The sequence below is a fragment of the Podarcis liolepis genome (assembly GCF_965112155.1).
Source record: "Podarcis liolepis genome assembly, chromosome: 2".
Lineage (NCBI taxonomy): Eukaryota > Metazoa > Chordata > Lepidosauria > Squamata > Lacertidae > Podarcis > Podarcis liolepis.
Genome location: NC_139555.1, coordinates 60,486,981 through 60,509,473, shown reverse-complemented (window position 1 = coordinate 60,509,473; position 22,493 = coordinate 60,486,981). Strand labels below are relative to the sequence as shown.

Sequence of the window (22,493 nt, the reverse complement as noted above, 5' to 3'; positions counted from 1 at the left end):
GCTAGGGAATTCAGGCTTCGGAGATCTTGCCTGATGATACACTTGTTCTATATCTTTTTCTCTGCTGCCTTTTACTTTTGACCCCATGCCAATATGTCTTCTGAGACTATGTTTAACAATGTGCACTTTGCATAAGCATGGACCACCTGACATCTGTCTCCCATTTTCTACCCAACTTTTGACTCAAACCTTGTCAGGTCGCCCCCCCCCCCCCGTATTAACAAAATACTTGGAGCTTATGTCGCATATGGTACCATGGTGCATGGAGCGATATTTGTGTTGTTCAGTAAGAAATAACTTCTTAATCTGCCTGGATCACAGCATGTCGTCAGTTGTCCAAATTTGTGACTACTTTTCCAAAACATCAATTTAAAATAGTACTACTTTCACTTCCCTGGACTTAACTGCCCCCGGCTGCAGAAAATCTTGTTTCTTCCTATGTTGTAGGCACCAGATGAGTCTTTGGTACATTTAGAGTTGTTACCATCTTGATCCTGAGATCATCACAAATCATGGTATGATTAGCAGTGACATTTTTCTTCAAGTGCCTATTCATTAGATTCATAGGTTTCCTATTGCTGGTTATTTGATGATTATTTAATTTCTGTACTGCTTAATATATTTAAAATATCTCTAAGAGGTTTACAAACAACTGAAGCAACAACAGGCAACTTAAATTGTTACAAAAATAGTTACATATAAAAACATTACATTAACACAGTTACTAATGTATATAAATCAGTATCAGTTCATTTTCCTTCTGACACACCCTCTCATCCTCTGGGTTTTCACCCAGGGTCCAAACAAACACTCAGCTCAACCACAAACGTTTCACAGCGAGAAGAGTTCCTAGAAACAGCAGTCGTGGCTGTAGTCTCTCACTCTAGTCTTGCTTTTTATGAGTAATCCCAAGGTGGATGGTACTTCAGCAGGCTGCCTCCAGCTGTGTCCCATTCAGCTGCACTCTCCACACCCAGTTCTAGGTACAACAGGTTTGTTGAGTTTCCCAGGGGGTCCGAAGGATCGGCAGAGGGGCACCTCTACTCGCAGCTCTTTCTTTACTCTCTGTTTCAACCTGTGGCTTATTCATTTTGTTTCATTGTGGCTTTTCTGGCAGCCATAATACCATCTTTGAAGCTAATGATCTGTTCTGATGTTCCATTTTTGCAGGTGCATTGGGACAAAATAGTCTTAAGATAGTCTTAAGCCTTGGCTTCTCCTTCCTCCTAAAACTGAACTTTGTAACATTCATAATGCTTCGGCATACCTCATAATGAGTAAATATATACCAGGTAGGCAGACTTGTGCAATAAAGAATTAGTAGCTAAGGTGCATTAGAGAATTTTTTCTTAAGTCTGGCAGGGGAAAGGCTGTACCAAAGGTACAAAACAAACACATGTTTTAGGGAGAAAAACTTCAATTTTCAGGTTACCAGTGACAAAAATTTGTATATTTACATGCAAATCTTCATGGTTCTGAGATGAATGGTACTTAATTTCATCAGTGTTGACTTTCTTTCTTTTTTGCTCTCTTCCTCTTTTTATGAGCTTCCAATGTTTTCACTTTTCAAGTGCACCATTTGAATTTGAGGCTGTAAAGGGAGATTAACTTTTTCCGGCAGAATATTGATCAGAATATTATTCAGAGAGTAAAATAGTCTAAAAGAAGGCAAAATAGGAAGAGTGAATTGTTGACAACACGGAGGTGAAATCTGTGCTACTCGAGAAGTTCCAACCTCTCCTGAGTCAATTTGGGAGAGTGTGTGGAGAAGGGGGGAAAGCCCCGTTGCTCTAGTGGAAGTCCTTGTGCAGGTTTCTGCTGCGGGATGCATTAGTTGAATCCAGCCCTTAGTGTTTGCTTTTAGCTAGCATAAGCTCCAAATCTTAGTGTCTTTTTGTCGTCTGGCTGTAGAGAGAACATCTAATATACCCTTTAAAATGGGGTAGCTGTTGCAGGTCACATCACTACAAGGAGGGAAGAAATAGAATACATTAAGAAAAAGGCATAGAAAAGCTATAAAACTTTGTCGGGAATATCCTGCCAGTTTGATTTCCAGTTCTTCATCTGATACTTTGAAACTAAGAATCCTAAAATCATGCATAGAATTCAGCACTTGTAGGAGTGGTTGGCTGTGAATCTGAATTGTTAGCTTTTATTCAACTGAGCTAAGTAACAATGCTATTGTGAAAATAATAGTTGAAATGAGCTTTTAAGATCGTGTTCCATTAATCCCTGCATTATAAACAATTTGATAATGGTGTCAGAGAGAATACATCATTTTCTGTTGCTGCTTTTACCAGATACCTTTTAAGTTGTGGTGTGAAAGAGTTGTACTTTTCCCATAGAGGAGGGTTTGCAACGGTTTAATAGTTTTTTAGATGTTATGGTTTACAGCTTTTGGAAGATATCAATCATCTTGTGGCAAGAGGAAGGGGTGGCCCTTATGAGTGACTCAAGCACTTGACTGACAGCTTTTTCACCTGCCATGTTCTCATCTGAGCAAAATGCAGCTTTAGTGAGGAATTAGTGACAATGTTGTGTGAGAGAAGTTAACAGGTGAGACTATTTTTGTTCTGGCCTTTGTGATAGAAATATAAATGTACACCTGCTCACTGTTTTCCAGTGTTGTGCATTTTACGATATGTGTATTCGGTATCTAAAACCTTGCCCTTTAAATGCAGAACTCGAAGAGCATCATTTAATAGTTCTAAGGATGACAGAAGGGAAGACAAGACTCCTTATCAGCTAGTCAAAAAGCTGCAGAAAAAAATAAGGCAGTTTGAGGAGCAGTTTGAAAAAGACAAAAATTTCAAGGTAAGCTGCTGTTACACATTGGTAGCTAGCTAGCTAGCATTCCCAAAATTAAAAGTTTTGTTTTTCACATGGCTCTATGTATTCCTGTATTGTAGTCAGTAAAAAGGTCTCAATTGTATCCCAAAAAATCTATTGGGGGTTGGGCAGAAGTAGATGGCTTGATCCAGCATGGTAATTCTTAGGTTCTTAATTCTCTGACCCAAACAAGTTGCATGCTTGGGTGTATGAAAAACACAAGCCCAGATTTTGCTGCTGTTACTTACTTTGTCCAGCAAGGGGCATGGAGAACTCTTCCAATGAAGAAGTCAACCCTGTTAAATTCAGTGTGTGTGTGATTTCTGAGAATCCTAATGCTATACATATCTCTTTTCAGCCGTCGTATTCTGATATTGCAGCAAATCCAAAGGTTTTAAAGTGGATGACAGAGCTTACCAAATTGAAAAAGCAAATAAAAGGTAAGAATTTTGTGTTTCATCTTCTTGGGCTTTCACACCTTTCATTGGACCTTACTGGAGAGAAGGGTGACTCATTTTTCACTCATTATACAGTGGTACCTCAGGTTACATACGCTTCAGGTTACAGACGCTTCAGGTTACACACTCCGCTAACCCAGAAATAGTGCTTCAGGTTAAGAACTTTGCTTCCGGATGAGAACAGAAATTGTGCTCCGGCGGCGCGGCAGCAGTAGGAGGCCCCATTAGCTAAAGTGGTGCTTCAGGTTAAGAACAATTTCAGGTTAAGAACGGATCTTCGGAACGAATTAAGTACTTAACCCGAGATACCACTGTATATGAATGAATAAGTTTCTTGTTTCTGTGTTGTCTCAAGTAATTGACTTTGACTTTGAGTTTGGTACTTTCTTGAATACAGATGCAAAGCACAAAAGCTCAGATGGAGAATTCATACCTCAGACACGGCCACGAAGTAACACTCTTCCAAAAAGCTTTGGCTCATCTTTGGATCATGAAGATGAAGAAAATGAAGATGATCACCGGGTTGCACAGAAAGAAAGGAAGCCTACCAAGGAGGCCACAGTGGAACTCATTTTTAAAAGGCTGAAGGAAAAACGAATTGAAAGCTGCCTTCCAGAAGATATAAAGGTATATATGCCTATTTTGTACTTGTATTGTTGCACTTGAAGAGATGAAAATAGTTCAGTTCAGCTTATTTTACAGCACTTGCAAATTTCCTAAGGCAGTTGACTACTTGCAACTTATGCACATTTAAGTTGTGCGATTGTAGCTTAACATGCTTGTTCAAAAAGGGGGGGCAGGGGGATGACGGCAATCCCACCCACCATAGCACTCACTCTGGGAGAGTATTCAGAGGTGCATGGAGAGGTTATAGTGGCCTTGGGAGAGCACATACGGCTTTTGGGGAGATTACGGAGGTGGTCAGAGTATTCAGTGGCCTTGGGCGAGTTTTTTAAAGGGTTGTTTTGACTATTAATGATTTTGGCTTTGCATGCCAAACCCAAGGCCACGTAACCCCCACACAAGATGAGAGTCAACTGTATAACATGCAGCACTAGATTACAGTAATCATTCACTGTATTTTAATTTTATAAGCAGACACTTGCACAAACTATTGCAAAGTCTCAAATGCACATATGGAGTAAGAGTTGTCATTTGGTATTAGGCTACAGTTTCCTGACAGTAGGAGAAGCCTCATGCAGCAGGTGCCATTATCTGAGTTTTGAACTCTTTGGAGCTTTTGGGCCGTATATTTATAAAATATATTCAGTATAGCTGTCTTGTCTTTTATAATTTTAGCTTCAGAAGGAAGCTTACACTAAAGAGCATATTTAGAGTAAGACACTTGTCTCTCTTGTTACAGAAAATGACGAAGGATGATCTGGTAGAAGAAAAAACGTCTCTCCAAAAAAGTCTCTTGTACTATGAAAGTCAGCATGGACGACCGGTAATATTCATTATTTCATTCTCTGCAATTATTTAATACACAGTTAATGTGGTTAATGTCTGGAGGCGGTTGGAGGATGGATGGCGGCTAACAGATTGAGATTGAATCCTGACAAGACAGAAGTACTGTTTTTGGGGGACAGGAGGCAGGCAGGTGTGGAGGATTCCCTGGTCCTGAATGGGGTAACTGTGCCCCTGAAGGACCAGGTGCGCAGCCTGGGAGTCATTTTGGACTCACAGCTGTTCATGGAGGCACAGGTCAAATCTGTGTCCAGGGCAGCTGTTTACCAGCTCCACCTGGTACGCAGGCTGAGACCCTATCTGCCTGTGGACTGCCTCGCCAGAGTGGTGCATGCTTTGGTTATCTCCTGCTTGGACTACTGCAATGCGCTCTACGTGGGGCTACCTTTGAAGGTGACCCGTAAACTATAACTAATCCAGAACGCGGCAGCCAGACTGGTGACTGGGAGCGGCCGCCGAGACCATATAACACCGGTCTTGAAAGACCTACATTGGCTCCCAGTACGTTTCCGAGCACAATTCAAAGTGTTGGTGCTGACCTTTAAAGCCCTAAACGGCCTCGGTCCAGTATATCTGAAGGAGCGTCTCCACCCCCATCGTTCTACCCGGACACTGAGGTCCAGCACTGAGGGCCTTCTGGCGGTTTCCTCACTGCGAGAAGCCAAGTTACAGGGAACCAGGCAGAGGGCCTTCTCGGTGGTGGCGCCCTCCCTGTGGAACGCCCTCCCACCAGATGTCAAAGAGAACAACTACCAGACTTTTAGAAGACATCTGAAGGCAGCCCTGTTTAGGGAAGCTTTTAATGTTTGATGTATTATAGTATTTTAATATTTTTTTTAGAAGCTGCCCAGAGTGGCTGGGGAGGCCCAGCCAGATGGGCGGGGTATAAATAATAAAATTATTATTATTATTATGGTTATGAAATATCACTGAACACCTGCCTCAAATAATTCTCATATTTTATGATTACCAAATGATTCTTAAAATAGCATATAGATTTATTGTGTGCCATGTAGAGGCTCAAAGAATGAGCTGCAAAATAAGATTCAAAGGGCAGCTCTTTAAACACTGTTAACACTGAGGAGGGAAGTAATATTCTGAGCTGATGTTCTATTGTATTTTTGTTTTCAGTTCACTGTTTTGGTATTTTTTCTGCTGTGTATAAATAAATAACAGATAAATAAGCCTTCTTCTGGCGCTGTAGGGAGGTTAGTCTGTATAAAACATTGCAAAGTACACACTTTCTACAGAATTCGCATTCAGTAAAGGTAAAGGTACCCCTGCCCATACGGGCCAGTCTTGACAGACTCCAGGGTTGTGCGCTCATCTCACTCTAGAGGCCGGGAGCCAGCGCTGTCCGCAGACACTTCTGGGTCACGTGGCCAGCGTGACAAGCTGCATCTGGCGAGCCAGCACAGCACACGGAACGCCGTTTAACTTCCCGCTAGTAAGCGGTCCCTATTTATCTACTTGCACTTAAGAGTGCTTTCGAACTGCTAGGTTGGCAGGCGCTGGGACCAAGCGACGGGAGCGCACCCTGCCACAGGGATTCGAACCGCCAGCCTTTCGATCGGCAAGTCCTAGGCGCTGAGGCTTTAACCCATAGCGCCACCCGCATTCAGTAGCAAGATGCAAAATTACCAGTATCGGAAAGCTTTATTTTTCTGTGATTACTTATTGTCCATACCTAAATTGTGAACTTGCAGTTTTGGTATTCTCCAGCTATTTGAAGCGTCACCAGATAATGCTCATGTTTACTTGTTATGATAAACTATGGGGGAAGCACTATCAGGACAAAACTCCGTTAGCCTGAGTGAAGTGTTGGGTTCCCATGTGACTGGGAGGAAAGCTTTTGCTGCCAAATAACCACTGCTTAGCATCATGTATGAACCACAAACCCTGATTTAAACAGTAATCTGTTAAACAAGCCAGCTCTATAACCAACCCATGGATCAAAGTTGGCTTGTTTAGCAACTCATAATTGGCCACATTTGTTAATAATGATAAGCTAGACTTCCTGGCTTATTGTGGTTTGTGTGTATGAGCACTGTGCTTATGGATCTCACAGCTCCAAATTAAAATCACAGATTTAAAAACTGACCAGGCCAGGGAGTGGACTGAACTTGTTTTATGTGTGAACACAGTCATTGTTTTAAAACGGGATCATATCTAATGATAGGCCAAAATGGTTTAAAGTAAAACAAAAGTTGGCAGAAGCCCTACTCCCACCGTGTGGGAAGAAGAAAGTGTCGCAAGCCCAGTACTTTGCTCAGGCTGCTGGAAACATGTCCACATAGTGCTAAATCATGGCTTAGCATTGCATATCAACTGGACCACTTCAGGACAATGAGTGAGCAAGGAGACTCTGACATCATGTGATCCTCTTAGTGGTGAAGATACCCTGTTTTGTTTTGAGTGTTAGATAACCCATTTCTGCTTTCACTCAGGTCTCCAAAGAAGAAAGGCATATTGTTAAACCTCTCTATGACAGATACAGGCTTGTGAAACAAATGTTAACTCGAGCGAGCATTACTCCCATCCTTGTAAGTAGTTAATCAGTGTTTCATTTGCCAACTGATTGGTGTGTACTTGCCTCAACAATGAGTGTTCATCTTGCTAGATGTCTCCCTTCTGGACTAGCCCTTATGCTCAAAACAGGTGTTCCCAAGCTAGGTAGTGAAACACTAGATAGTGAATTTTTTAAATCCTTAATCTTGTTTTCATATGGTTTCCTAGTTTTGGATTTGCAAATTATTAATGCCTTTAAATTTTTTAGAGCTTTTCGTTTTTAAATGTTTTGAATATGTATTCAGTTTATTTTTTTAAAATATTTTTATTACTTTGGTGGTTACTACCCTGGGCTACTTGGAAGGGTAGGATAACAATAACAATAATCGGGTAATAAAACTAGTTCCAACTCTCAGCAGTTCTTAAGATGTTATTTAGTTTCTCAGCTGTAGCAAATGTTAAATGTGTCTATTTGTCTACATTCATCAATATTTGTTATACTGACCTTTGTCTGAAATGACTACCATTTTTTAACATGGTGGTCTTTCTCTAGACACACTGTAAAGCTTCCTGTGCAGTAGTTGAGAATTGGGCATTGGTTTGCATGTAAGATTTACTGTTCTCACTTTATGCTGGGAACAAATGCCTGAAGATAAATGTTGACTAGGGTTGAATGTGCTGCTTAGCCAACATAGCGCAAAATATAAAATGATGCTGTACTCAACCAAATCGTAAGTTGAACAAAATAATAGATTTCTTGTATATTGCGTAACATATTGTGACGTATATTTTAGGGCTCACCATCAACCAAAAGACGAGGTCAGATGTTACAACCTATCATTGAAGGAGAAACAGCCCACTTCTTTGAAGAAATCAAGGTATTTTATCTATCCAAAGACAACAGAGGTCCCATAAGGGCCTATAGTGTACACTTGAATTTAACTGCAGCATTTCACATTAATACACACATCTCTACACCTCAAATTGTAACAAAAATGTAAGCTTGAATGTGTGTGCAGAATGAATGTGTCTTTTACTGGGTAGCTGAAATACTTAATGCATGTTTGAAGTATTTCAAGGTGGTTGAAATACTTAATGCATGTTTGAACAACAATTTTATTATTTTTCAGGAAGAGGAGGAAGATGGTGATGTGTCATCAGAGTTCACTGATCTCTTAAAAACTAACACCCAAACGCAGTCTATTACTACTAGTCCAGTTGAAAACTCAGAATCTGATGTTGAAGAAAGTCAAGAGAAATTGACTCGAGAGCTTCGTCTGTCGAGTACACGTGCAGCTTCCATGTACGTAAATGCGACCATGTGAGCACCACAAAACAAATGTAGCTTTGTAATCAAAACAGCTGGTTCTTTTTTAAAAAAACAACACTTGTGGATCGTGATGGGGTGTGAGGTGGAACAGTGAAGGGTTTTCATTTGCAATGTCCTCCTGTAACAGGTCAGCCAAATCATTTTACTTACTTAGTTGTTTAAATCAGAGGATCCCATGGGCCAGATTTGGCCCAGCTCTGATCCCAGTTTGACCTGAGAGGCTGTTCTCCCAAAATCACATCAGGTGTGGGGCAAGCAGAGGTGCAGCTGGATCAGCTGTGTGACCGAGTTCCCCATGAGAAACATCATCACACAGCCAATCCATTCCCCTATGGTGAACTTGATTGCATAGCTGATGACTGCAGAAAGCAGCTATGCTATACTCAGTGCTGCAGCCGGCTGTCAGGCACCTGGAAAATGTTGTGCAAGGGGCATTGATATTATTGCTTTGTTGATGGGTGGAATACCCATGATGGTTTTGATTACCCTATGCATTTTTTAATAATTTTATAGGCCTGAATTATTGGAGCAACTTTGGAAAGCCAGAGCTGAAAAAAAGAAATTGCGCAAAACTCTACGGGAATTTGAAGAAGGGTTTTATCAGCAGAATGGAAGGTTAGTTGAATATACAATGATTGTAGGCCCAGAAGTTTACTCATAATGAAGATGAGACAAATATGCAATTGTGTTTGTCGATGAAGGCATTAGTTATGCTAGTAATGTACAGTGTTGAAAATGACAACCTAACACTGACTCAGTTCACATGACTCTTACTAAGCCAGGATACACTTGCTTTATGCAATTGCATGCAGCCCCCTTGCCTTCTCTCTTTGTACAAGTGGGAAAACAAGGAATCCACAGTTAACTATAGCTTTACACTAGGTGCAAACTGGGAACTCTGGTTTAAGACTTTCAAACAAACCAGGATTCATAAACCAACTTTAAACCATAGATTTATACCCTGACTTGTTTGGAAGCCATAGCTTCTATGTTTACTTGCAACAGTGGGTCCCTTGATTGGATTTTGCAAATGTGGCCTCCAATGTTCATCTATTTTAGTAGGATCATCAGCCACACTATTTGGTTTCAATGAATATTTGTATAAATATAGCCAATTAAAATAAATTATAAAATTTAGTACGTGTTTCCCATTGGATTCTAGCCATTTTTACCTCAGTTCAGCAAGAAATAGGTTCTGTGAAAGAAGCTGGAGGGGGCTTCAGATTCATTACACATAATGCTTGCCAATCAAATAAGTCATTACATTCCATAAAGATACTGAGAAATGTAGCATAATAGAACTTCAGTATTACTGTCAACTGCATCTCTCAACTTTGCCATGATGACAATGCAGCCTTGTTAAACGTTATGTACTGGATTCAACTAAATAGCTATGCTAGTAAGAGGCAGCACAATATATTTTTCTCGCCTTTCTCTCCCCCCCCCCCCCAGCCAGTTCTTGGGAGATTGAAAGAAGCCCCAGAACAGCATGCAAACAGAGGAGACAGTTCAATTAGGCAAGCAGAAATGTTTGTGCTTACAATGCAATTAGCACTAGTTTGAATTCCACCCTGTAACATTTTTGCACTGACTTGGGTGGAATGAGAACGGGCTTAGCTACTCTTACTCATTTAAATGGATTTTTAACCTTTTTTAAAAAAAAACAACCCACAAAGTTAACTTTTTATAGACAATTTGTAAAACCTTATGAGAACAACAGATAAAATGAACTACACACTGTTATGAGTAGAGTGCTGCAGATGTATTTCCTTTTCTTGATACTTCTTTAAATTGTTATCACATGCTAATATTTTACCTTTGATAGAAATGTAACCTCCATGTTCAGAAGCAATATATCTCTGATTACTAGGTTCCTTCCATGAATTGATGTTTGTACTTCAGAAAATACAAGCTTTTGCCTAAAAATGCTTAGAATGAAGCACAGGGTCAAGGATGACAGATGCACCACCTCCAGTTCACCAGTATAACATGAAACACCTCTAGCCTGCATGCATCCCCAATCTATTTCAAACCAACAAAATTGGTCAGAATTGTTAAATGTTGCATTGGCTTTATTTTTCCAGAAATGTTCAGAAAGAAGATCGTGCTCCCATGCTTGATGAGTACAGAGAGTACAAGAAAGTTAAAGCCAAACTGCGGCTTCTTGAAGTCCTTATCAGCAAACAAGATTCTTCAAAATAAATTAAGTTTCTTCATAATAGTGAAAGGTTGTTTTCTTATGATGTCCATAGTACTGTTAGGTGTTCACTTTTGTCTTGCGCTGTTGAAAGAATGCAGTTTTTGTACATTTTATGGTGCCACATTTGAAAGGCAAGTAGGTCCTATCTAGAAAGCTAACAAAAAACTTTTAAAAAGTAAGACTGCTCTGTCCAACTTTAGAAAACATTTTCCTTGTTTCTTTTAATTAAAAATGCATCTTCCCCCCAAAAGACTGTAGAACTAGAACCATTCAGAAACTCTGGACCTTCTAACTTCGTTTCATCTGCATTTGTTAGTGTTGTACTGAACTCCCTCTGTTGCCTTTTTATGCTGGGGAACAATGGCAGCAAATTTAAGAACACAACTGTGTTTTTCAACACCAAACTGAACTGAAATGCCTTTCAGAGGACCGCTGCGGAATAACTCTGTTTGATTTCAAATGACATTTTTCATACGATAGAATGGTTTATGGTCTGTAGATATTTGCAACTTAAAGCTCCTTGGTCTTCAGTTTCAGATTACAATGGACAAACCAGAAAGTGACCTTGCTTGTTGTATTTTTAAAACTTGGAAAAACCTGAACATTTATATCACATATTGCCTACAAGACTTGCATTACTGTTAATTTATCAGCTGATGGTGATTTAGTGTGTGATCTCAAATGGATATTGCATCTTACCTTTGTATGGGAGAGTGTCTGTGCTCAGCTCTGTTGTATCTGAAATAAGCATATCTTACCAAGGGCTAAAATAAAATCATTAGTGTGATGGATTCAAGGTAGACACACAGTTTGAGAAAAGCCTCTCTGCTATGTCACTGTTGTAAAAATGGAAGGAAAAGTGATTTGTTTGTGGCAATAAGCAGATATCATATGGTTATTGCATGATGAAGCTTCAGAATTGAAACATTTTTGTGATGTTTATTTTGTCTAGTATAGATGACAGTAGCCTTTAATGGTTCTTCTCAATCCCTTCCCCGCCCCACTTAAATCTGCAGTCTGAAAGGCTCTATCCAAGCCTACTGTGGACATACAGTCTGCACATAGAGAGATTATCAAAGGTCAGAGACTCCGTTTTACCACCTGTCTTTATGGCATGTGTGCAGACACTGTACCTCAGGCCCTTAAAAATGGTTTGATGAATTGAGTGCCAGTGTGTGCACACTGAATGGGGAGGAACAGGGCAGTGTCATGGGATTTCTTTGCATGTGGGTGCTGCATCTGTGGCACAACTGGACTGAGCCCTAAATGTTGAAATTGGCACATTTTTGATATCTTTTGTACTGTGGCCATGTTTTTGTATGTGCCTATTTGCTGCATGTGTTATGAACAGCTAATGTCAACACAGATATTGATTCTCATTGCTTTTTGAAAGACCAAAAAATGAATGTCTGTGAAATAAGTGGCTAGCATGTAATTCATCAGGTCAGTGTGTTAACATGGAATAGATAGAAAGTAGATTTTCAATACTCCATACTTGCCTGTTTGCTATGTCTCTCTTTTTACTGTGATTATAGGCATGTAATTTTGGAACCCAAGAGCACTGAAATGAGATTATATTCAAATGCTTTGCCTTTTTATACAACTAGAAGGGTTTTTTTAGTAGTGAATTACAAGTTTGGAAATTAATCTGGAGATCATCTGTGGCTTTTATTCAGCTCCATTGTGCAATGTACACTTCACTTTGTTTTCTATCAATCTGCAGACACAGGTGCACCCAAACATTGAAACTTATGTGTACTGTACAGTGTTGTACATGAATGTTTTATATACCACATGCAAAATGTCAATATGCACTATTTAAATGTTTTAAATAATATATTCCTCCTTTATAATGCTTAAATCTATATGATTCCAATATTTTTATAAAGTGAGTGATCAGACTGGTTCCACTTCAGAATTAACAGCTGCTTTTGTGTGTTATGCAGTGTTTGGCTGTTTGTTCAGTATCGTAGCTAGCATGGCATCAGTTATGCTAAGAGTGTGTGTTGTGCCATCTTATTGAGCAATAAATGGTAGTGTTAGGCATTTTGTGATATAACATAGTTTTACTTTGGTATAAGTAAAAACTATATGTGGATATATAGATATATACACCCGAGGACACCAAAACCTGCATAGATATATAAATATATATATAAATAAACCAGATATAAATGATTGCTATGTCTGGTATTTCATTGTATAGATTTTTATAATAAAAGGATCTTTTATTGTCATACTCCATTGTGTGTTTGTGGTGTGTGTATGTGTGTGTGTGTGTGTGGAACATGTGTTGTTTCTCCTAATTGACTCTAGGGCGTTTAAACAAGGTTTTAACAATTGTTTGTTTTAATCCTGTGTGCTGTTGCCTATAATTCTACTGTTTGGCTTTAACATGTAGTCCTGGCTTAGAGTCTCAGAACTGGTGGTAGTTGCAGTTTCACCAGAAACAAGCATGTACTTGTGTTTTTTATCTTGTTACATTGTAAGCTGCTTTAAAGGCCTTCAGGTTGAAAGGTGACCCATAAATAAATAAATATATTCATTGTGCACACTCTTCTAATTTTTACAGTGCTGCCGACTGGAAGCAGTTTATTATATTATACTTCTAGAACGTTCAGCAAGGTTATTCTTGTGTTCTACAGACCTGATTTTTTCCACATCTGAATTTGTTAACCTAATTTCTTTGTGGATGTATAGGGCGTTCCAAGGTCCACCCTGTTTTGGCGAGTTGTGCAGTTTTTCTTCTCTGTCTCAAGGGTATGGGGCAGTATCTGGGGGTACTCCTGCCAGCAAGTCATTCCTTCCCACCTGATTTTTTGGTCTGGTTTTTCCCATTAACCTCCTTATTAGACTGTTGCTTAACAAGTTCTTGTTATTACTATCATGCACCTAATCATGTTCTAATACTTGACAGAGATCCATTCTCTTCTGTTCAAGAAAACAGCATTGAAGTGCAGTTTTGTGTTTCTGAGCTGCAAGGCAGGCAACACATCCTTCTTGGAGCCCTCTGTTGATCCACAAAGAAATATCGCTTGCAGTAAAAACAACTGATCCATCTAAAATGATGGTGCAGTTGTAAGAGCTTTGGGAAACATAGGATTAAAAAAAAAATCCCTCAAGAACTAAAAACAAGATGCTGATTGGGTGTAGAATTTAGCAGTACCTGTTAAAGGGAGGGTCTCAGCCATGTATGTATACTAGCCTTCCAGGGTTCCTTTATTGTTAACCATGGTTTTCAGCTGCTCACACTTTTAAAAATGGGACCTGGCTGTTGCCAGAAGAAAGTCCTTTTCCATGAGCAAATGTAAGCTTGGGAGATGGTTGCTGGAAGTAAGTTTTTGATGCAATATGGCCTTGATGCTAATGCACTAAAAAAAACCTCTACTTTTCCCCTCCATAGCTCTGAGCATCCTCATCTATAGGAGCAGAATTGATTGCAAGGAGTAAATGTTTGTAAATTTCCTTAATTCATATAAGTCACAGGAAATAAGTGGTATTGACACAGTTTTTTTTAGTGCAAAGTGCACTGTTTCATACTTAACACCTCCCTGCTACCGTTACAAGTACCTGAGAGCATCCTCTTTGCACTACCAGCCAAGGGCACAGAGAAGGGTATTCTCAGTGACTGTATTACGGCCGTGTGCCTTCTTTCCCTGGGGATAAAATTTCAAGCTTGAATGATATCCAGAGGCATTATTTTTCAGGTGACATTTGGTTACTGAGGTAAATAGGATATTCTAAATGATGAAAATTGTCTTACATTATTTATCCACTTTTAAATTAATTGAGCTTTCAGAACAATGTAGCAAATGCAAAACAAAATAAATATCACCATTATCTTTAGAAGCTGACTTCTCCAGTCTTACCCTGGTCCACAAAACACTAGATGGGAGTGTAAATCAGATCACTTCACCATTGGGGACACACACACACACAGTACTCAGTTACTTTCAGTGGGAAGCAGACACAAACCTGGAGCTGCACTGACATGGGGGTGATGAACGTGTCCTGTTGAAAGTAACATTTTTATTTGAAGGTACATTCAGATGTGTATCTATGGCAGGCTTAACTCTTTTTTTGTGCTGAAGGCCAGCCACCATGGTCAACCCTCAGGGGGGCAACATATAATAAACATGGGTGTGGTGAAAACAGCAATTCTAAATACTGCCTTCCAAAAGACTTTCCCATTAGCAATTCTACACTTTTAAAAATTGTTTAATTCTTACATCGAGAAATAAAATCAATTAAAGGATGAATTTGGGGAGTGGGATCTTGGGGATTCTAAGGTATGTCCATGGTTTCTGATAAGTATGTGGCAATTGCCTTTTCTGGATTGGGATATATATCATTTTTTTCAAACTGGCTTCGGAATATAGAATACGATACAAAACTAAACAACTTTATTTAGTATCCTATAACATTTGACAGCCTGCTCCCAGCAGTTCCAAATTGAGATTTATTCTTTGCCCCTCTAATGCTGCTCTAAAGAATGAAGGAAAACACTTTTGCCTTATCTTTTAAAACATTTCTATTCTTATGTGTTTTCCCACAGCTGCAACCTGATTGCCTGGGTTTAAGTACAGTGCCCCCAAAACAGCCACATAATAAAACAGTAGGTGGAGGTGTTCAGTGCATGTTCATGGCTATGTAACATGCCTACAGTTCTCACTTCCTGTTAAGCTACTGTTGACAAAAGAAGATATGCCAAAAGCAGCTCTTCTGCCTTACATTTAGTAGTAGGAGGCAAGCAATCAGAGCTCCTGGGCAACCCCATCTTTAGACTTTGGTTGGTTGGTTGGAACTTTCCTTTTTTTAAACTTTATGAAGTAACTTTTTCTCAGAATCTATGTGGTGTTCAGCCAGGCAACTGGCACGCCACTTGAATGGAGGGGGTAATGCATAAGCTGGGGAAGGATTCCTTTCAACATCTACATTCTAGAGTCTAGAACGTTTTCCCAGTGCTGCAGCTATACAAATACTGAGGCAAGTTGGGCAACCTTGTTTCTGAAAGGCATAAGAAGTTGCATCTAAGGTTTCAGTCAGACTGGGTCCCAATTGTAAAATCTGCTCTCTTACCTTTCCCTACTGTAGCTTTCATGGTGAGACTGTGGTTTTAGGAGCAGCGTTCATAAGCATGTCAAGCTTATAGGTCACTTCTTTCAGTTGTTTCTCCATTTCTGCTGTATATCTGGAAAGTCTAGAACAAGGAAAAAATCAAAATTCAACAAAACGTACAAATAGAAAACTCATCTGCGGGGCTTTAGAATCATTTTTAGCCTGCCACGCCTCCTCATTTGGCTCAACTAGCCATTTTTGGGAAGCCACACCCACCTGCTCTATACCTACATGATGTTAGGTGGAGGGTGGGGCTTCAAAATAACAATTGGGAGCTTAATGTAGGCTCTTGGTGGTTCCTTTGCTGGAGCAAGGTGCTCTCCAATCCACCCATGAGCTGATGGGCAGTAGGAGTGTGCCTTGCGGGGGAATAGGTTTCTGTCCAATGGAAGCCACTTCTCCTTCCCAGTGCTACTCTTTGACACCGTCCCTGCAGCCCATTTCCACTTCCCAAATCAGAAGTTGAAAGGAGTAACATGGGATGGCCTGAAAAAGGGCTGTTTGGGTGCACTTGTTCCTTCCTGGGAACAAAGTATGTGCAGCTAAAGAAAGCAGCTACTTTTGGAAGTAGTACTTTGGGAAAGATCAACTTCCCATGGACCTCTGAAAGGAGAAGCACTGTTTGAAGCAGCTGCCCCCCTTCTCTTTTAAATGGGGTGGTGGTGGCTATGTGAAACAATGCTTTTGAGAAGCGTTGAGGCAGCCCTGCTTGGGCAGGGATCAGCTGCATTATGGAGTTCCAACTGGGTAGTTCAGATGATCCCATCAGGAGCATGCTTTTTAAAATGAATAAATAAGTTGTTTGGGGTGGAAAACTGTCCAAATGAGGATCACACTGTCTCTTCTTACATTAGTTTTCAACTGGTGTATCATGACCCCATTACTGGATTACTATCTGATGTAGGAACATCAGAAGATTCTGCTGGCTAAGGCCAATGGCCTATCCAGCTCAGCATCCTGTTCTCACAGTGGCCAAGCAATTGCCTGTGGGAAACCCACAAGCAGGATTCGAGCACAAGAGCACTCTCCCCTCCTGAGCTCAGCTGGGTCACAAGAGCAGCATTTCCTGGGGGGGGGGCTTAACAAGTGGGTCTCCAATACATTTGGCCTGAACATGAATCCCAGCCTGAAAGGGTTGAAGACAACAGTGACTATGACACTAAGCAGCATACCTTTGAAATTCAGTGTAAGAAACGGCATTCTGAAGTCCTGCGGATGAGCTACCATAAGATTTCCGTTTCCTGGAAACATCCTGTAGAGACACAATATTGTTTACACAAAGAAAAACAGCCATCATTAAGTCACTTTCCCATGTTCACGTGTTGCATTGCTCACATGCTCAAGTCGCATTATACAAAGTGCAGAAGTATAAAAGAAGAAAGGACTAGGCATTTTCTGTCCTTAAAACACATTCCTATTACTGATCCATACAAACACACAATACCTGAAGAAAAGAATGTGTGCAGGGTCAGATGAATGCTAGATTCTACCAGAGAACAGCCAAAAAGAGAGGGAACGTGTCTGTAGTCTTGTGTGCAGAATTCAGCATCAAGTTTTTAGAGCAGAAGAATCTTACCTTGTCCAAACTTCCAACTCTGGAGAGGCTCTTATTCATATCTGTCCTGGAGCTTCTAATTGTCATGCAATAAAACACAGTACACAATTACAGTCCATATTATGGCCACTTCCTGATACAGCAAGGGTGGGGAACCACTTTGGTCCAGTAGGCTGGATCAAGCAGTGGCCAACACACTATAGGCCAATCATCCAATATCTTATGATGTTGGGTGATCGGATCCCTGTAAAAGGCAGCAGTGCTCGCATACAGCATTACATGCAAGTCCCACAGGAAAGGAGCAATTAGGAACACACACCCTAGTGTGCTCTCCCGACAGTCCCTTGGCATTCATGGCTTTATCAGTCCCACACCTCACATCATATGACTTCAGGGGAGTAAGAGGTGGGCAACACCAGCTCAAAACAGCCTTTGTGGGCCAGAGGTTCCTCGCTGCTGTGAAACAGCTTTGAGTGAAACTGATGTCAGCAAACTACAAAATGGAACCTGGTGTAAAATGTAGATCTTATTTTGTGTGAAAAGAATTAAGTCCCCACTTCTTCCCAAAAAGCCTGAATGCAGTTAATCAGTCAATTAATGCTAAAAAGTTACCCCACTGCTCACCCACATCTCCCACATCACAATTATATCTAGTTAAAGAAGATGCATGACATGATTATTATTGCCGTTCAGCATTTCCCTGCCCCTCGCATACAGCAGCCAAGGAAGTGGTAAGATGTGGTAGAAAGAAAACACTACTTTCAATAACACATATTCAACCAAGAGATAAGAACAGACATAGGATGGCAATGGCTATACATTTCAGGAAACATCTAGATTGACATTAAATTTACATGTGACAGGACCAGGAGTAGATTCCCCACCCCCTTATTTCAAAACTTTAACATGCAGTCTAGCAGCACTGTAATCAGTTTTGCCATTTGACTGCAACAGAACATGGATTCTACCATATGCTGCAATAGCAACGGAATTCTCTTGTGAGCCTTCTTTCTATCGAAATAGTATATGGGATATATACTGTATTTACTCGAATGTAATACACACCTTTTTTGGCCTAATTACGTCATGAAAATTAGGGTGCACATTAGATTTGATTGCAAGCTTGAAAAACACAGCTAACATAGCAAATACTTTTTTGGTTTCAAGGTTTTGACAACTGAGGTGCGCATGTGATTTCTACCTGCTTACTCCATACAAGTCTTCTGTCTGTGATGTCTGCCTCTTCAGTTTGAGTTTGACTAGAGCTTTATTGTAACTCTAAGTATAATATAAAGACAGCACTGTTAGGTGGATATCTCCCAAAATCACAGCTTGGCAATATATTCATTATATCTCACTGAAATGTCACAAAATAGTGAATAAGCTTCTGAGTTGTCAGAAACTTTTTCAAACGGATGTTAAGCAAAACAGGGTGGGGAAAGAGTAAAAGCTGAAAATGATGTTGGAGCCGCAAAGTTTGCAGTATGTATGCGTCTTAAGAGGGAATGCTGATGTATTAGGCAGATGGGCAGAGGAAACCAATGAGAAGGGGCAACATAGACCCACCAAATCCTGAGTAACAACCGTTTTGTGCTGGTGAGGGTAGAAACGATGGGACTGGTTGGAGGGCTGACATATTTCCCCAAACCCATCCTGGGCACATAGGGGAACAGAAAGGATTTGGGTTCAGAGGATGCAAAGATTTCCTGGATCCACAGATATATACCTTCCTACTGTTGGAGGAGGAATAGTTGAAGTCCTGCTCTGCCCAGATACAGTCAAAGCTATAAAATTCTATAGTCACTGGGATGCCATTCCAGGGACAGAGAATTGTACCCTTAAATTGGATGCAGCTCTGGTGAATGCAAAACAATTTCAGTATGCACCATCTTTGGCTACTGTGCCAAACAAGCAAGCTGCCTCTTCTCGTCTATTTTTAAACTATGAAAGGTAACACTTACTCAGATCTGTCTCCAGCACAACTTAGAACACACAAATTTCTTGTGAGGAAGAATCATAGAATCATAAACAGAAGCGAAAAAAGTGGTACTCCTTATAAGTGATTCCGGAGATTAATTTTAAGCGGCATACTGGGTAAAAACACACACAACTGAAACATCAGAGGAAAAACCTTGGAAACCATTCTTGGTGATGGATAGTGCTGTGAAGGACCCTGAATGAGAGGCAGGGAAGGGAAGATCTGCCAGGGTGAGAAAATAGGAGAAAAAACGAAAGCTCCCTGGTGAGAGCTGGGAAAGTCTACCTCTTTCTATGTGAGGGTTAAGAGCTACCTTTGAGAGAGGACTCTGCATTTTCTTTATCTTCCTTTTATTATTGTTTTTATTTAATTAGTTTCTTTTCTTTTATTGTATTATGGAAAAACTTTAATAAAATTGTATGGGGGGTGGAATAAAAACTTGGCAACCATTCTTGTAACTGTCCTCACAGATTTTAGTTGTTGTATGTATTTATTAAAAACCATTGTCTCAATACATTCAGTGCTAAATAGAGGCTGGGCTGTGAAAAACAGCTTTAATAAACTTGGGTGGGAGTTCTATGTACTGGAAATATCCATGGTATCTTTTATAAATGAGCCTCCTTAATATTTTCCCCATGATCATATCTGAGCAATAAGCAATCCTTGGCTTTTAAAAATGAGGGAATGCTTTTATTTCAAGATGTTAGAAATTATGACACCTGTCACTTGAACATCCTATCACAGGATGTGTATTTCTGCACTCTGTTTTCATCCTCTAGATGCTCGGTTGCTTAAAATAAAGCAGCCTTTCTTCAAAATCCCAAGAATAAGGATAAGAAAAAAAGTCAATGGAAGCTAAATTAGGTAGTATGTTACAGTGGTGAATTTGGGATTAATCAGGCCTTGAACAAGGTGTCTACACAAGCATGAGGCAGAAAGTGTTTGTAGTTTCTGAATATGCAGTGACTGCAAATATACACCTGGCAAATGAATAATAAATAACAGCGACTTGGGGGGATGATAAAAACCCCTGCTATTAAATAAGCCAATCTCACATGAGATTCTCAATTAAACTAGATTTACATATTCATCAGCCACACCAAACACATGTTTCTCCCTATCACCAGACTCTGCACAACCAAATGGGGCACTGCTAGTAACCTGCTTAAAAATATCATATGCTCAAAAAGAAGACATGGGTAATATAAAGTGATGCAAGGAGTTTTCACAAGTCACAAAAGGTGTACCACATAATCCCAATGGATGGGATTATCAACCAACCCCAAGGGATGGTTGAGCCCCTAAATACGAAGATCAGGTTGGAATCATGTGGTGACTTTCTTATTTTTCCCAGCCTCACAAATGCAGCCAACCAGAAATGACTCCTTGATTAGGAGATGCAACCCAAACAATGAGGTGACAAAACCCCATTCATTGTCTATGGAACCACAGACCCATTGAAGCCAAGTGAATTGCATCTCAGTTAATTGGAACTATAGGAAGTAGTACCGGGTTGATCCTTAAAGGTTTTTATGAATAAAGCAAGTAGTCAGTAACTACTCATTATAGATTCTATTATCTATGATTAATATAGTCACATGATTAAGCTGACATATGAACAAGCTTTTGATCACACACACAACCACTTAGCTCTTCCCTTTGTGTGAACAGAAAATAAGCCAGGAAATTTTCCATTAACTATAATTTCCCATTTTGTCCTCATGATAGCTTTGGAACAAGCCAGGATATTAAACCACTCCAAACCATTATATGAGTATTAATATACTTGTTCGTCCTGAAACCATTAACCATTAATTTCCCAGTCAGGATGAGATGGAAAGATTTCCTGTCTTGTTTACTTGCTCTAACAAAAGGAGCAGCAAAGTGGCTGCAGGTACAAAATGAAACTTCTTCACATCTCATTCTATTAAGCCAATATATGATTAACAAGCAGCCATTATTTTGTTGCTGACAATGGTAATATGAACAAACACCTATAGGTGCTTACCTGTCTAATAAGATCACTGATCTCAAATTCTCTGCTTGGGATGACTGAAAAATCAGCTTTCACTTCAGAGTATGTGTCATTAATGATTGCCAAGAACATGTTCTGTGCAAAAGAGAAAGAATTTTGAGTCACAAAATCAGAGGCTGAACTTACAGGAAGGGGTCTCAATGGTTATTTAATCGGATCCATTACAGTCAAAAGCAATGATGCCAGATTAGTCAATACAACAGAGCAGCGATTAGAGTCAACAATATTTGCAAGGTGCAGTGAATAAGAAAAATTAGTACATTCATAATAGAAGACAACTCACCAACCTTGCAAGATAGTGGCTAATAGTAGTTTTTATTAATTTTACAACTCCTTCCAAAGTTCCAATATTAATATGATGACTACACCCACTATTTTTTTCTCCGTTTGTCCAAGGGGATCACATCAATTGCTGGCCCTTGATGAGGATTTTACTTCAAAATTTTGTGTCATGTTTAGTACCTTAGTAATGAGGTACAAATCAAACTTGATTGCAATTTTCCTCATGATGTTTGGATGACTACTACAAGATACACTGTCCATGCCACCTGAAATGAGGGGCAGGGATGTTTTACTGGTGAAAAGATTCCATTCTGTATTCTACTGTGCTTAAAGGTAAAGGTACCCCTGACCGTTAGGTCCAGTCGCAAACGACTCTGGGTTTGCGGCGTTGATCTCACTTTACAGGCTGAGGGATCCAGCGTTTGTCTGCAGACAGCTTCCGGGTCATGTGGCCAGCATGACTAAGCTGCTTCTGGAGAACCAGAGCAGCACATGGAAACGCTGTTTACCTTCCTGCCGGAGTGGTACCTATTTATCTACTTGCACTTTGATGTGCTTTTGAACTGCTAGGTGGGCAGGAGCTGGGACCGAACAACGGGAGCTCACTCGGTTGCGGGGATTCGAACTGCTGACCTTCTGATCGGCAAGCCCTGGGCTCTGTGGTTTAGACCACAGTGCCACCCACATCCCCTATTCCACTGTACTTAACCATCTCCAATTAAATAAGTATGTC

The 22,493-nt window shown here is 40.1% G+C and overlaps 2 protein-coding genes across 17 annotated transcripts in view; one reads left to right on the top strand and one right to left on the bottom strand.

Annotated features, from left to right (window-relative positions):
• The window catches only part of FAM13B (family with sequence similarity 13 member B), a 57,228-nt gene extending 43,886 nt beyond the window's left edge, over positions 1–13,342 (top strand). For all 13 annotated transcript variants that reach the window (XM_083488037.1, XM_083488045.1, XM_083488035.1 and 10 more), the window contains 9 exons: positions 2,682–2,814; positions 3,188–3,269; positions 3,685–3,914; positions 4,651–4,734; positions 7,202–7,297; positions 8,057–8,140; positions 8,393–8,565; positions 9,106–9,207; positions 10,677–13,342. In XM_083488037.1, coding sequence (XP_083344163.1) covers positions 2,682–2,814; positions 3,188–3,269; positions 3,685–3,914; positions 4,651–4,734; positions 7,202–7,297; positions 8,057–8,140; positions 8,393–8,565; positions 9,106–9,207; positions 10,677–10,794 — 1,102 coding nt within the window. In that variant the 3' untranslated portion in view covers positions 10,795–13,342. The remainder of the gene's footprint in view (positions 1–2,681; positions 2,815–3,187; positions 3,270–3,684; positions 3,915–4,650; positions 4,735–7,201; positions 7,298–8,056; positions 8,141–8,392; positions 8,566–9,105; positions 9,208–10,676) is intronic.
• PKD2L2 (polycystin 2 like 2, transient receptor potential cation channel) overlaps positions 10,644–22,493 on the bottom strand; it is a 30,770-nt gene continuing 18,920 nt past the window's right edge. For 3 of the 4 annotated variants that reach the window (XM_083488118.1, XM_083488120.1, XM_083488119.1), the window contains 6 exons: positions 21,452–21,553; positions 18,667–18,743; positions 17,487–17,541; positions 17,083–17,162; positions 15,872–15,992; positions 10,644–10,873 (listed from right to left, as the gene is read on the bottom strand). In XM_083488118.1, coding sequence (XP_083344244.1) covers positions 15,890–15,992; positions 17,083–17,162; positions 17,487–17,541; positions 18,667–18,743; positions 21,452–21,553 — 417 coding nt within the window. In that variant the 3' untranslated portion in view covers positions 10,644–10,873; positions 15,872–15,889. Of the gene's footprint in view, positions 10,874–11,491; positions 11,531–15,871; positions 15,993–17,082; positions 17,163–17,486; positions 17,542–18,666; positions 18,744–21,451; positions 21,554–22,493 lie in introns of all 4 variants that reach the window. The other variant, XR_014522207.1, reaches the window with a different exon arrangement.